Genomic DNA, 14,838 nt, shown 5'->3' with positions numbered 1-14,838 from the left:
TTAAGCTTTGAACCTTTCACCTCCTTTGAATCTTTCTGTGGGTTCCCGTTCTCAGTCACATTAAATGCTCGGTCAGTTTGGTTTCAAGGTCCCCTAAGATTTACTGTCTTTGTACTTTTCTTGTGCTGACTTCTGTTCTCCAGTGAAGCAGTGGTGATCTCTTTTGTCTTCATCTTTTTAGTATTTTCAAATGAACATTGTTTTGTAAAGATTTTCACCAGTGCTGTAGTGTTGATAGGGTTCTCCATAAATGTCTGTAAAGCTGCCCTGCAGACTTGAGGTTCTCCTGTAAAAGAATGCCTAGAAATAAATGAGGAATGATGGAAAATCTTGGATTGTATCACTGTGAACAATATTCTCTCATAATTTCCTCACATGTTCCTTTTTATCCTATGTTGGTGTCCACTTGTCTTTTTTCATCTGCCTTATGGTTAGCCTGGGTAGCTTTTTATCTCCCCTTCTTCTCTCTGTTGGCCCAATGCGTGTCACTCAGGAGACCCTCTGTCCCTCTGTGACTCACTTCTTGGTGCTTCAGAGTACGAATATAAAAATAACTGGAAATCCTTATGCAGCGAGGCTGGGAGATCAATAGCTGCAGACTATCACTATGGCCAGACTTCTGGGGAGCGTAGAAATGGTGCATTTAGGTTGCATGATAAGAATATCTAGAGTTGCGTTATTTCTAAGTAGAAACAGCGAAAGAGAAGAGATAGATAAACCTTGTTCTTCAGGGGGTGGGTTGACCAACTGATAGGAAGAAGTGCGCTTTTTGAGAAGGACATCTGTCAGCTTCCTACTGCACTGTGTTTTGCAGTGTTGTCTGAATCAAAGATCAGTGACAACTTCAACTGAAATACACTGCAGGAAGGCCCAGCTCTGAGTCCCACTTTTTCCTATTTTGGAATTCAAAAAGGACTTTGCTCGGAGTCAAGCTTGTTCATGTTTCTTTGGAGTTTTGGCACAGAACCGTTAACGCTTGGCAATAAGGAATGAGATAATTCTCATTGTACTGTGAAGCAAAATTGCACTTTAAAATGTCAAAAATAGACATGAAATGAAATTGCTACTTATAGTTAGTGCTACTTTAAGCATCTGGTACTGGGTACTTCTGGAAATATGTTACTGGATTAGGTGGAACATTGATCTGATCAGTCATGACAGTTTGTGTATTCCTGTCAAAAAACTGTTGATGTTCCAGAGGAATTATTTTTAATTATTGGAAGGGTATTAAAAAAATGACATACAAAGATTGAGATGAGGAAGCTAGTTTTTGACTTGCTTTGAAGGCAGTCTGCTGTTTGACCTAATAAGCTTTTAATGGTGGAATGGTTAAATTGGGAAACAGGCCAAGAACAAAGGGAAGAGAATGTAACATCCCTAGTTGTAGAGCTGGTGGCTTGCAGTGCACTGGGACTGGCAGGTCCCAGCAACACAGCTGTTACGTCCCACTAATTAAAGTGCTGTTAGATTAAAAGCGACTTTCATGAACTGTTTTATTTTATTCCAATCCGTAATTCTGCAAACAGTTGTAACATTTTTTTATTCCAATGTCTTCCCTGCTACTTTCTGCTTCTTAATGAAGGACAATTTTCAAATACTGTGTGCTGTAAAGCAACACATTGTAGAAGATCAATGTAACTGAGGAGGTCTTGGTGCCTTATCATTTTATCTGATTAAAATATGTTGGAAGATTATCTGTCTTGTATTAGGTGCATAGTAACATAATGCTGCCTAGGAGACATAAAGTGTGTGCATGCTTGCTTGCTTGCTCTCTCTCTCTCACTCTAATATTTGTTAGGATTAGTATTAAATTCCCCCAGTTGCATTTAGTAATGCTTGTGATTCTTTTGTGCTTTGTGACTGAAAATTCATCATAACTGGTGCCTAATCTGCAGCTTTGATTTGGGTTCTTACTGTAATCACATTTTAAACTTGCACTGGCCCTGTTTGAAGGGTCCTTAAAAAGTTCTTTATTCACTACAGATCTGGATTTGAAAGTTGAAAACAAATTGTTGAAAGCTGCTGAAATAGCACTCTATCTAATTAGCTCTTTTCCTCAGCCTGGTCTGCCCACAAAGGAGAGGACACGTCCCAGTTCAGTCATGCAACTGGCTGAAAGCCTGAAATAAATCCCAAACCAACCCTTGGGCTTCCACTCTTCTGTCTCTTGGGGATTGTCTCTATGCTTGTTGTTTCTGTTTTGGTTCAGGTAGAATTTGATAGGAAAGTGTCCCAAGGAGAACCGATAAGTGTATTGCCTAAACTGGGACAAGGGAGGCCAAGTCACTGGATTTGTAGATCTGCGCTGCTGCTGCGCTTATCCTCCTGTGCCTCAATTGCCACATCTGGGAAGTGGTGCTAACATCCCGCTTTACAAACATAAATGAAATTTCATGGCCCTTCCTCAAGGCACTTTGAACTTTTTTGGCGAGATGATCTGAGTACAATGGTGACAATAATTCCTTCGGTTAAGCCTTTTGGGTCTTGCAGTAGTGGGCAATCTATCTGGAGCAGCAAGGTGCTCTGTTGCTCTGATGAGTGAGAGTGAACTCAGGAATACAATGCAAGGAAAATCTTCATAGGTTTATCACAGTTAGTTATTAAACGAACCTTGTATTAAAGACCTTTGTGCAAAATACATTCCTGCTTTGATTTCTGTCGTTAAAGGAGCCTGTCTCCTATCTACAGAGAAGAAAAGTCTGAACGACTTCAGTAGAGAAACAGCCCAGAAAGCTGAGTCCCCCTTTGTTTCTCTAAAGCATGGATTTTGCTTATGGCTCATAAAACTGCTGAAGGACAAAAGTTTTGTAAAAGAGCAGATCTCCATAGTACCCCAGAACCTGATACCTGATGAGTATATCAATTAGATACTTGCTGGCTGTGAAGGCCTGTGCAAGTGGCCCATTCTTGACTGCTAAAGCATAAAATGGAGATCTGTCATGCAAAGCAGCTTGCTCATACCAACGTAGCCTTGTCCCTGCAAGTGGCGGTTGCCATTTGTCTGCTGCTGCCCTTTCTTTGTCTTGGCTGATTTCTGATGAAGCGGTGGCTGTTGACTGGAGTATTGGCTCTGAAGGTCGAGAATGAGGAAATGTTTATGCTCTGTCACAGGTTATTTATTAATTTATTTATTTCCTGAATGATCCCCAGCCAGTCACTTAATCTCTTGATAAACTGGCCATTCATCTCTGAAGTCAAGACTGTAGGCTCGCTGCCTCACTGGAACCTGTGTGGAAGCATCTGAGCTGCTCAGCCTTTCCAGCAGTGTGAACAAAAATAAACTAGGGGTCTGGTTTCTCTCTCTACCTGTCGAAGTGCCTTAATTTTGCTGCTTTTTTTTTAAATTATTATTATTTTCCCAGTTTCACAGGAGCATTATAAGGAAACTTTTCTCAATGCTAGTGAGCCATGGTGTCACAGTTTAGTGGGACAGGAACTTCACCTGCCTCCACTTGTTTCTAAGTTCTGTGAGCTTAAAGAACTGCATGAACTGAGTATGTACCAAAATCTCAGTTTTTCCTTTAGTAGTTTGAAGATTTTTTGGAAGAAGTATGCACTGTTTAATATGGGGAAAGTTTTTCTACATAAACCTTAATGTCAAAATACAGTGGGGGATACTTCAGGGACAGGTTTTTTCATTTTCTTTTGCAAATACAAATTTTGAAAGCCCTCCAACTATCCATCTCATTTACTCAGAGCTTCCACTGACCTTTTAATGGGGTGGAAAGCTCACCAATCCTATGTCACAGGGTTTAGCAGACTGTGTACAATTCAAGTCTTGAGCATGCAAGAACCTAGATAGTAGCTTGTTTTAAAAAATCCCGCAATTTAAAGACTAGTTAATAAAATGATTCAATGACCAGAAGTCAAATCATGCTGTTGTTGTACATTACAGGGTATTCTTCTGTGGTTAATTCTGTTCTGAATAAACGTCCAGCGATTTGCAGTTTCTAACAAATTGTACTAGATGACAGGCATTTGCGTTCTATGAAAATGGTGATTCTCTGAAATTCATTCACACAGAGTACTGGGCTTGGTTGACATCATCTTCAGAATGGCCTGATCTTGTAAGCACAGGCAAATCTAAAATACACATTCAGTGGAAAATCGGTGGTTCTTGTTCTCCAAAGTTTAGTGTTTTGTTTTACAGTGTCATTCAGTCTTTGAGGATGCATTCTGGAGAGAGCAGAGCAAGCAGGATCATCAGCAGTTATATATTTGTGAGCTATAAGCTTAGAAGCAGTAGGTTATTTTGCACGAATATGTTTTTAGCATAGAAGACGTGAACTTTTGTGCTGGTTTATTGGCAATGTTTGTTATCATCCTGCATTGTTTCTAGCTTAAAGTCGGACCACCACTCTGGTGGCACTGTATAAAACCAGCAAAATAGGCAGCCTGTGCCCTGAACTGATTACTGCTTAAGCGTCAGTATTGCCAATGGAACTTCATTAAAAATACAAAACTTGATCTTGCAGCAGCTGGGAGTTTTGCAGTTGATCTGAGAAGAGCAAAGGCTTCACTAATTACTGTTTTTTGGTAGATATTCTTTTTCAGCAACTGTGTGGAATTTAGTTGTTTGAAACCATCAACACATCACTTTAGATAGAACATAAAGTATGTGAACTCAGCTGTGCTCTCTGCTTTCTCTCACAGCATTACACAAACATGGTGTTTTTCTTTTGAAAATAAGTGGTATATTGGCGTAAATACCTTCCAGTTGTAAATTATGCTTTTCGAAATTGAATGCTGTCTTTTGTGTGTTTCTTCAGGGCTAGCTGGAAAGATTATAAAAGCCATCATCAATGAAGGATTTCAGATCTCAGCTTTGCAGATGGTAGGTTTCCTTTTGTGTATGTTTTTCCGATAAATGGAAGTTGGAGCAGTGCTGTATGCGCTTCACAGCAATGCACAGGTGTCTTCCTACAATACAAAACCCTTGTGCAGACTGTGTAGCAATGTTTAGGGATCAGCATTGTCCTTGTGATATTTGTGTTTTATTATTTGATTGATCAGCTGATCTGTTTCTCTGTAAGAGAAACAGTGAAACATGTTTATGGTTACTGGGTAGCCTTAAGCCGAGACAGTTTACCTCTCTGTATCTCAGTTTCCTGTAGTTGGAAGGGGGATAATGATAATCTGTCACTTCTGGAGCAATTTGAGTATAAAAATGTACTAGTTAAGATTAGAGAAATTATTGTTAATATCCTTCCTTAATTTTTTAAAATATATATTTTTACTATGAATTTAGGGGAAGGTTTGTCAGGATACTTAAGGGATTTTGACACCCTGATATAGTCAGCAGTTAAAGGAAGCTGGCACAGAGATTGTTTCCGAGAGTAGTCCTGTAAGTCCTGCCCTTTGATTTTTGTGAAAGTCTTGAGATCTAAAATCCCACTATGCCTCAAATGCCCACCACAAATGAAGAATAGCCCCTTTCCTTCACTACAGACAGATCCTCTTGCATGTCTTAATGGCATCAGCTAACAGAAGATACTGTGTATTGTGTTGCCTGTGGTGTCATGGGCTAAGTTGTTGACAAACTTCCCATTATAGCTGTAAAGCCATTCCTTTTACCTAATAAAACTTAAAAGAGTATTCTGAATGTTTGCTGGTTAAGAGGGGGTGTCTGTCAATTTGTTGTTGTCGTTTAAGGCAGAGTGGCTAACGTTTTTGTTTTCTTAGTTCAACATGGAGCGTGCAAATGTGGAAGAATTTTATGAGATTTACAAAGGTGTCGTCGCTGAATACATGGTAAGCATAAGCTTGCAAAGAATCTGTTTAAAAATAAAATACGATTAAATGAGGAAGCAGTCACATCTTTCCTTTTTTGGGATTGTGAATAGGATTTTTTTTAGAAACCTGGTACTGACCAGTTCTAGCTTGTTCTCAAATAAATTAACTTGTCTTGAAAATTGTGCTATCTATATTGCAAGAAGGGAAAGTCTTTTGTGAAAAGTGTTCAGCCAAGGAATTTGTAAAATACGGCAAAGTGAAAAAACCTCCTCAGATAAGTTATTTTATTGTGGTAGAGCTGTGAGAGTGTGTCATATCTGTGTCCTTATTTGATTTGATATTGCAGTAGTGGCTTGGACCAGAATATATGTTTATTATTTTGTTTACAATAGGGCTGATGTATTTGAATGTTTTTCTAATGACATTTTGAGCTATTCTTAAGTTTATTGTTCTGACTTTTGTGGATCTTCAGAAAATTGAAGAAGTTTAAGATATGCTGTAATCACAGTGAACGTCTAAGACTCTATGTGTTATTATGCTTTGTACTGTCACATAAAACTTCCCGACTGCAGACAGAACAGCAGGAACACAAGATGAGCTTGCATTTCTGCATCACCTTTTGTCAGAGGATTTTGGTTCATTTTTCAAATAGTGATGAGTTTAGCTTCACTGCCATGCTATGTACTACACAAATTATTGGTAATTTTTAAATGGTTAAATTAGTAAAAGTTTTTTACACAGTTACTAATATTTCTCCAGACAGTTACTAATATTACTCTGATAGTGACACTTTTATTCCCCCTCCCCCATGATTGTTTAGTCTAACATCCTTCAACAGGGTTTGTAGATTTGTCTTTAAATAGGTTAGGAGTACTGTTAGTTCACTCTCAGACTGGGGAATACTTTTAAAGTCTCCTGTGATAACACCGCTTTTGACAAGGACCAAAGGAAGATTGAACAGGCAGACTTGCAGGCATGTGGCAGAATTCAAATATGGTAATATCTGACCAGTATTTCAGGGCCTGAAGAATCCCGTGGTACTGCTAAAGTCTCTACTTTGAACCAAATTGGGATTTCTCTACCATCTTCTGCAGCTCTTTTGCACAGTCTCTGACCCCCTGATAAGTTGCAAATTTTAGTTACATAATTTAATTGGAGAGTTACTCAGAAGGGAGAGTGACATTTAAACAGAGTAAGTCAATAAAGAAGATATATTTTAGATGGGATTTGAAGAAAAGTGAGAATCTAGGGCTCTGTCCTACAAGCCATATGTGCTATATGCACTCAGTTGAAATGAGATGAAATTAATATCTCTGTGCACTCAGAGTATCTGTGAAACATGAAAATGTGGGAAAGCTAAGCATGATGGTAAAGGGATCCAGAGAAGGCACATATGGGAACAGCAATAGATATTGTCAGTGCAGGCCAAATAGGAAGAAGAATGTTGCGAAATAGAATATTGAAGAAAGAATATGACCTCTTGTATCTATGACTCAGAGCCATCTGTTTTGGTCTAATTTTTTTTTATCATTCCAAAATAATTCAGCACAGAAGATACTTGGCATCCAGAAATCCTTTTCAAAAACTGTACTCACGTTTCTGCTGGTTACCCCTTGTCAGTCAAGTAAAGGCTTGACGTTGTATATAGAGCACTTCTCCGTGAAAAGAGAAAGCTGAACAATTGCCCAAAATTTTAGCTTTGTTGGTATCTCCTGCATGGGATTTTGCATACTGTTGATTAGTTTTTGTGCCGTTTTGCTTTGTATTTCCTACTGTAGCCAGAACAGAAAACAGGGAAAAAAGGAGAGAGATTATTTCGGGTCAGCTCAGAATCCGCTTTGTTAATCAAAAATGCTTGAGCTTGATCTAGCTCCAGGAATGGTTTTGGTTGACCACAAACCATGTTATTTGATGAATAAACTATTTGCTAAAGAAAATTTGATTTAGCTGTAACTGAGAGTCTTCCCAGAGAAACAGTATCTGCTATTTAAATTAATCTCTAGTCTTGATGAGGCTGTGTAAGGTAGACCAAGCTTGTCTCACATAGTACCATGCCTCTCTGCTGTAGCTGATGTCCACTGGTCTTCAGTCCTCAGCTTTGTGTTGCAATGAAGGATGCTGTTGCTGGTGGGATGTCAGTGCTGATACAGAAACAATAGAAAAGGGAGGAAGAAGAAAAACCACAGTTTGCAGAGAGGAATTAAGTTGATTCAACTTAAGATGAAAGCCTGTTTTTTCTCCATTTTCCTGTTATTAGTTATTTAGATGACAGAATGAAATGAAATTGTATGGAGTAGTAACTTTGTGGCAACTTACTGTTTCTTAACAGAATGAAATGTATCGCCCTTCAACCTGTTCTTAACAGAGGATCCGTTGGTGATAAGACAGTTTTTGGAATTAAAATATTTATTCATGTTGTAGAGCATGAAGATAGTTTGCACTCTTTTCGTGTCCTCTCAGGAATTATTCTACCCACATTTTCTCGGATCAAGTTGATGATAGAGGCACTTGGCTAAAATTCTGTCCCGTTGAGTTCAAAGTCGGGAGATTAAGCACGTGCTCTCAGCGTGGAATCTGTTATGAAGATACCAGCTCTTTGGAACCATGCTGCTTGACTTGGAATCTTTGTGTATTTAGTTACCATCACAATTCGTAAAAGGCACAGAATTACTTAATCCTGCTTTTCCTATTGCTTTTTTGCCCATTCTTTATGCTCCTGTTCTTTCCCATGGCTCATCCTTGACCTGCCCATGGCTGATGGGAGTGATTGCAGTATCTTGCTTGTCCTTCCCTGTCCTCACTTATTTCCTGCAAATGCTTTCTGCTTTCTCCTTTCCTCATTGGTTTTGATTCTTTTAATTGTCCTGATTTGTTTAAAACTTGTCTGCCCAAGTTTCTAGACAAGTATGCAATTACAAGGGCATGTTTTAAAAAAGGAAGTCAGACTAGAACATCAAAATAGGTTCTTTCTGCTTGTGAAACCTATACCTCTAATTAACAAACTCCAAATGGTCACTAATGCCCAGAGTTAATTTAAGGTTATGAACACTAACACCCATCTTCATCACCCACTCAGAACTCAAGAGGTCTCTTTGCTCTCCAGGAGGCTCCAGGGAAACAGATTATTTCGGTGTAGCTGAGATTCTGGTAACAGCACACCACAAGAATATTGCCAGATGAAGGACCCTTTCCCTAACAGGTTGCGCCACAGGTCCCTTTCAGTTCTGTTCTGTTGGCTTGTGTATTTCAGCTTCTGTAGTAATATGTGAGGAAAAGACAGTAAGAACCGAAAGCTCAAGAGGCATTTTAATTACTTACAAGCCATCAAATGGATGTATTCCTGTCTGAAACAGGTTGCCCGGAAAGGTGGTAGGTGCCTCATCCCTGGAAACATTCAAGGTCAGGCTGAATGGGTCTCTGAGCAACCTGTTCTAGTGGTAGATGTCCCTGCTCGTTGCAGGGGTGTTCGACTAGATGATGTCGAAAGGTCCCTTCTAACCCAAACTATTCTATGATTATATGGTATTTGGAAACAAATATAGGCTGTCTGCTGTGCTCCCTGTAGGGAACACTGTAAAGTACATTGCTGTCTGTGGAACTGGCTGAACATAGTGTGATAGGCTTATACCCAGCAAAGTGTGTTCCATTGATTCAGTTTAGTTTGACAAGTTGTGGGATGCTTCTGTGAAATCCAGGCCCGGATCAATAAAGATGTACCCACAAAAGAATTTTAAGTACTGTGGATGCTGTTGCATGCTACTCAGTATCCTGTTGAAGCTAAATATCGAATTTACCTAATTCTCCACCTTCTAAACCAAGTAGCAAAATGGAAAACATTTATTTTGTTGTGAATACTAGTGACATCTTTGTTTCATGTCTTCGCTTTCCTAAATAGACCGAGATTCCTTAATTGTTCCTGGTCTGTAAGTTTGGGTCTCGTTTTGGGGAGGAATGGAACCCTTGCTAATGCCCAAAGAAGCTCAGATTTATTTCTGTCTTTTTATCTCTTCCAGGAGATGGTTACAGAGTTGTGTTCAGGCCCTTGCATAGCAATGGAGATTATACAACCTGAGCCTCCAAAAGTGTTCAGAGACTTCTGTGGTCCTTCTGACCCTGTAAGTACCCGCTTGAGTGATAAGGAATGCTTAAAAAGTTGATGTGCTGACTGTGTGAATTAAAATATCACAGTGTGGTATGGCTGCCACGTACCTGCTGCATTCCTTGGAAATATGTAAGCATTAGCTTATTATGGAGGTCAATTGCTAGTCTTAGTGGACCAATTTGCAAATCCTCTGGCAAGTCTTCTGATCTTACCTAAACTAGATGATATAATACTGTGAATATATTTATGTGAAAGAAAAGCTATCTAGACAAAAATCTTTGTTGAAGGTGCATAAATATTCTAACACGAGGCTTTCAAGCCCTGGAACAAACACTTATTGCTTATGCGTGCCAGTGTAAATCAAATGTTAGTCCGCTGCAGGCTGTAGCATTCTCCTTGGGTGAAACTGCAAAAGGAGAATTGGTTCCTTGGTTTTTTAGAAGGAAGTGAGCAAAAAAGGGTGTAAATGTTCTCATACCTGTTTTGCTGTGCTAATGCTTCTAGCTTTTATTTCTCATTTCTTGAGGTGACTAACTGGATATGTGTGATACTGTGTGCAATTTGGAGACAAGCGTAAGTGCTGTCTCAAAAAATCTGCAGTTTTTTGTTAAACAGTGAAGGCTGCTATACCACACAGGAGCCATGAGGTGAAAGATCAAGATGGAGGCAATGAGGTCAGGGTTTCTATGTTTTTTCAAGTTATGTTTTGATGGTGTAGTTGCAGACTGAGTGGGTTTACCAGTTTCCATGGAAAAAATTCACACAGATTAATATTTGAAGGGGAGAACAAGTTGTTCAGGATGTATTTTGCTTCAGATCTAGAGTTTCCATTACAGAAAGCACAAGTTAAAGGCATTATCCAAACCTTTTCTCCCCCTTGTATTTAGTAACATTCAAATGTTTCTTTCTCTACTACTCAGCATCTTGTAAGCTGAGCATAACCTGATTATCTGACTTAGTTTTAACTGCAGGATGATATATCAGTAGTAATATACACAATATGGTGGTTTCATTTTTGTTTCAAATTTCATGTTTAAGGTTTCTGATCTTTAAAACTTTCAAAGAGGCTGTTGTTTTATTTGGGCCTATTAAATACTTTTCATGTTTCTGCTTGTTTAATGCCCTATAAGTTAAAATGAAAATACACTTGCAAACATCACAGCTGCTTTGGGTTGTTAAAGAGAAGTGTACTTATACAAGGGGAATTTCTCTATTTTCTCTTGCTACATCACATGACAAGCTCTCTCTCATGGCTGTACAACATGTGTGACCTAAGGAACTGTCGATAAGCTGAGGAACTGACTGAGGGATGTGTAAACTGATGACTTCTCTGGGTAGCACAAGAAAACAGCAAAGAAGGGAACTAAATTCCTGGGTCCCAGATCTCTTGCTGCTGACCTACCTATGCTTTTAATGGTTAACTGTGTGACTTGCGAAGGGAAAACAACCTGCTGGTGGAAGCATGCAGCTGCAAGTTTTGGACACTGACTTCGTAGCAGTTACACCAATGGTATGTTTGGAAGACAGGCAGCTGTGTTATATATTTCTGCCTACTGTTTTCTATAGGAATTACAAATTAATTGATTCTTCAGGCATAGAAAGCATATGTACAGTAGCTACAGCTGCTCTCAAGTGATCTTTGCCTGAAATTTATCTGCCTCTTCAGGTAGCATTTGTGGCTTGCCCTTGAGGAAGAAGGGACAAAGGTATCTCAGTGGTCTTTTGTCATTCCCAGCCGGAATCATCAGAGAAGCTCACAACTGAACTCTGTGGTTACAATACCTGTCTCAAATAGGAGTAGCAAAAACCATAACAGCAGTTTCATTATCTAGCAAGGTTATATACAGACCATGAAGGCACGATAGACTTGATATTCTAGCGTTTAAAGTAAATCTAAGTGTCATGTAAATAGTGTATTACCATTGAGAGATCTGAATCTCTCTGTAACTTGTTTGTTTGTTTGCTTATATATGCTAGATCCTGATGTGTGTACAGCCTCTTTATAAACACAAGTGAAGACCGAGTTTACTACAAAATGTACCTGTTTGGGTCACTTTGGCTCCTGTTAAATACTACCCTATTTGGCAAGCAGTGCCATTGAACTCACTGTGATTACTCTCAAAGTAAGGTGCTGTTTGAAGTGAGCAAAGGTGTTGGAATTTGACTTACATAATGAATCTCTCTCAATCACATGTGCTGTTAATTATATCTTAGATACATAGCAAATATAATAATTATTTTGTGCAAGTCAGATACCTGAACTGGATATGAATGGTAACAGCTCTTTCAGTCTGTTCTTGGTTTTGCAGGGAGACAGCTGGGATACACCTCAATAAAAGGCATCCAAAAAGAGGTGATACAAGTTTTCGCAAATCACAGTGAGATGTCATTTGTAAATATGTCTGGTTTTATCCGAGTCCCTGATGTTTAGGGCTGAAGAAAGGATTAGAATTGTTCCATTTTGAGGATTATACTTTGATAAGCTAGCAATTTATGCCAAGTGTACAATGCTAAAAATGAAATGGAACTTTGTGCTATTTTCTATAACTGGGGTAATATTTTGTTAGCACTGCAGGTCAGTAAAGCTCTCTGCCAAAATTATCCTTCATTATAAACCAGCTTATAAGTACTTTATTAAAACCTCTCATGTGGTAGTAGGGAAGACTACTAACCAAAAACCTGTTTTGAGCTTCTTCATAGTAGCATATGAACGGCCTATCAGATCTGGAAAGCGGGCAGTGGGATAAAGACACTTGTCTGTAAGGAGCTGTGCTGGACATGCTCACTCTCAAAATTACTGTGAGCTGATTGAAGGGCTCAATGTCACAGACCACAGGCTTGTGGAACATTTGTCCCCGGCGGATAGTATACGCACTAGGAGAAATGCTTTTCTGCAGATCTTGCTGCTGCTTGCATTCTTGTACTCTGGCACTTTTCTCATGAGTGGCCAGCTGGGTCATTGCACTCTTGGTGAACTGTCAGCACCTTTAATTACACTCGCCTTAAGCCCCGGGAGTGCAGCTGGATTTTTTTTGTGTCGGTGGTGGCTTCATCTGAGGCCTTTCTGTAATCTTTCAGATCAACCGTGATGCTCGTTTTTCTTGTCTTCTGATTGCAGCCTCTAGGTTAGCTGTTCCTCACAGCCAGGTCCCAGACTACTCGGGTGACTGGCTCTTGGTGTCGCCTTGCGCCCCGTTCTCTCTGTCCAGGAATGCCTCTGTGGCTAAAGTGTAGGGCTCAGAAATGGAAAGCTCTCTCCACATCTGCTATAATAAACAGGTATTTACGCTTTACTTATTGTTGCAGCACCCCTATAAAAGGTCAGCAGGCCACTCTGATGCCCAGCTTGGACATACTGTTTCTTTACAATGTTAATAAGGGCTGTTTAAAAAAAATCTCTGAATTCCACACAAGACTGTAGCTTTTCAAGGAGGTGAAGCACCCATGGCCTCTGCTATGCACCCAAAGCTAGGGAGTTTGAGATACTGAGATCCTATGAGCAGCTGAACACTTTTATTTGGATATTTAAATATCAAATAGGAATGACATTTCTGCAATGACTTTGAGTTCCACTGATTTTCCATGGTGTGTCTGAATCATTTAAGCCCTTTTTCAAAATATACTATCAAATTTTGTTATGCAGGTTGTTAAATTACATGTTTTGTGCTGGGTGCTATTTCATTCTGTTTCTACTCGTGCAGTTCTGACAGCAGGAGAAAAAAAAATTATGCCTATGGCAAAGAGGTAACTGCTCTAGAAAGCTAGGAAGAGGAGTTAAGAAGTTAATTAAATCAGATTAATACAGAACACAAACCTTTTGAACTTTCTATACACAGTATCACTTAGAAATAAGAGTTACTAACGGCAACCAAAGTGCAACAGAAAATAAGCTATGTTTCTTCTTCATTGTAACGAAGTGAGAATGCTTGGATGGGTAGGGGTAAATGCAGCACAGTGTACTCTATCAATAAAGCTGTATTTTTTAAGTGTGGTAAGAAGAAAAAATGCAAACTGTTCTGCATTGATTTGACATTGTTTCACATGGATCAGGAAGCAAAGGCTATCATGGAAAACCTCAACTTCAGAACAGCAGGATGGTGGCCAGGGAATCCCAGCACTACCTTGAGCATGCTGGCATCGATGTTTCATTTGACTGATGTTTGTGTGGTTTTGGCCCCTGGAGCACTCGAAGGCCTTTTGTTATTACTTAGGTCTGAAGCTACAGCTTCAGTTTTCACATCTTCTTCATGCAGCTTCTGTGTTGAAATAGCTGCTGGTAACATTTTGTCATGGAATTGTTGAGGTGATTACTTAGTATTCATAAGACACTTGTAAAATGCTGTAGAAATTAGATATATTGCTTTTATTTTTTTTATTTTTAGCTTTCTTTTGACCTTTCTTCATACATAAATGAAATGGTTGGTTATAACATGTGATTCCAGGAGTCTACATCAGCTACATGTTCCTGGCTGATTGCGTAACTTTTAGTAGTCTTAAGAGCTTTTAGTTAGGATTGGCAGTATGCTAAAAGTGACTCAAGTACCTTCTGCTGTGAGATATTATTAAAGTAATGGGACGTGCTGCAATATTTCTGTATCCAGTGAGCTGAACAGTGATTTTTGTATACTTGCTTTAGATCCTAACCTGCATTCTTTTTACCTTGGGGGTTTGCAATTGTAAGAGTAAGAGTGTATTAACAGTCTTTTGTTCTTTTGCATCAATGCCAAAGAGGTAAAAGGGAGATTAGATGGTTTACAACAGAGCGGTGAACTGGAAGAGCCGGAGTCTGCGTTAGCTCCATTCCTGACCTCACTGTGTGACCTTGGACAAAAAGTTCAATATGTTTCTGCCTCAGTTATCCCATCAGTTAAACAGGGATAATGGTATGAGCCAAAGAGTGCTGTTGCTGTAAGGTTTTTGTTTGTATAGACCCGTGAATCTCTAGCACTGAAAAGTATTTGCATGTGAGGCCAAAAATGTTCATGTTCATTCCTAGAACTACA

General features: G+C 39.2%; 1 protein-coding gene across 4 annotated transcripts in view; it reads left to right on the top strand.

The window, feature by feature from the left end:
* The window catches only part of NME7 (NME/NM23 family member 7), a 95,533-nt gene that overhangs the window by 50,649 nt on the left and 30,046 nt on the right, over nucleotides 1–14,838 (top strand). For all 4 annotated transcript variants that reach the window (XM_075436439.1, XM_075436457.1, XM_075436458.1 and 1 more), the window contains exons 8-10: nucleotides 4,770–4,834; nucleotides 5,683–5,751; nucleotides 9,747–9,848. In XM_075436439.1, the coding sequence (XP_075292554.1) occupies nucleotides 4,770–4,834; nucleotides 5,683–5,751; nucleotides 9,747–9,848 (236 nt within the window). The remainder of the gene's footprint in view (nucleotides 1–4,769; nucleotides 4,835–5,682; nucleotides 5,752–9,746; nucleotides 9,849–14,838) is intronic.

The sequence above is a fragment of the Opisthocomus hoazin genome, chromosome 1 (genome assembly GCF_030867145.1).
Source record: "Opisthocomus hoazin isolate bOpiHoa1 chromosome 1, bOpiHoa1.hap1, whole genome shotgun sequence".
Lineage (NCBI taxonomy): Eukaryota > Metazoa > Chordata > Aves > Opisthocomiformes > Opisthocomidae > Opisthocomus > Opisthocomus hoazin.
This window is presented reverse-complemented; position numbering and strand designations above follow the sequence as displayed.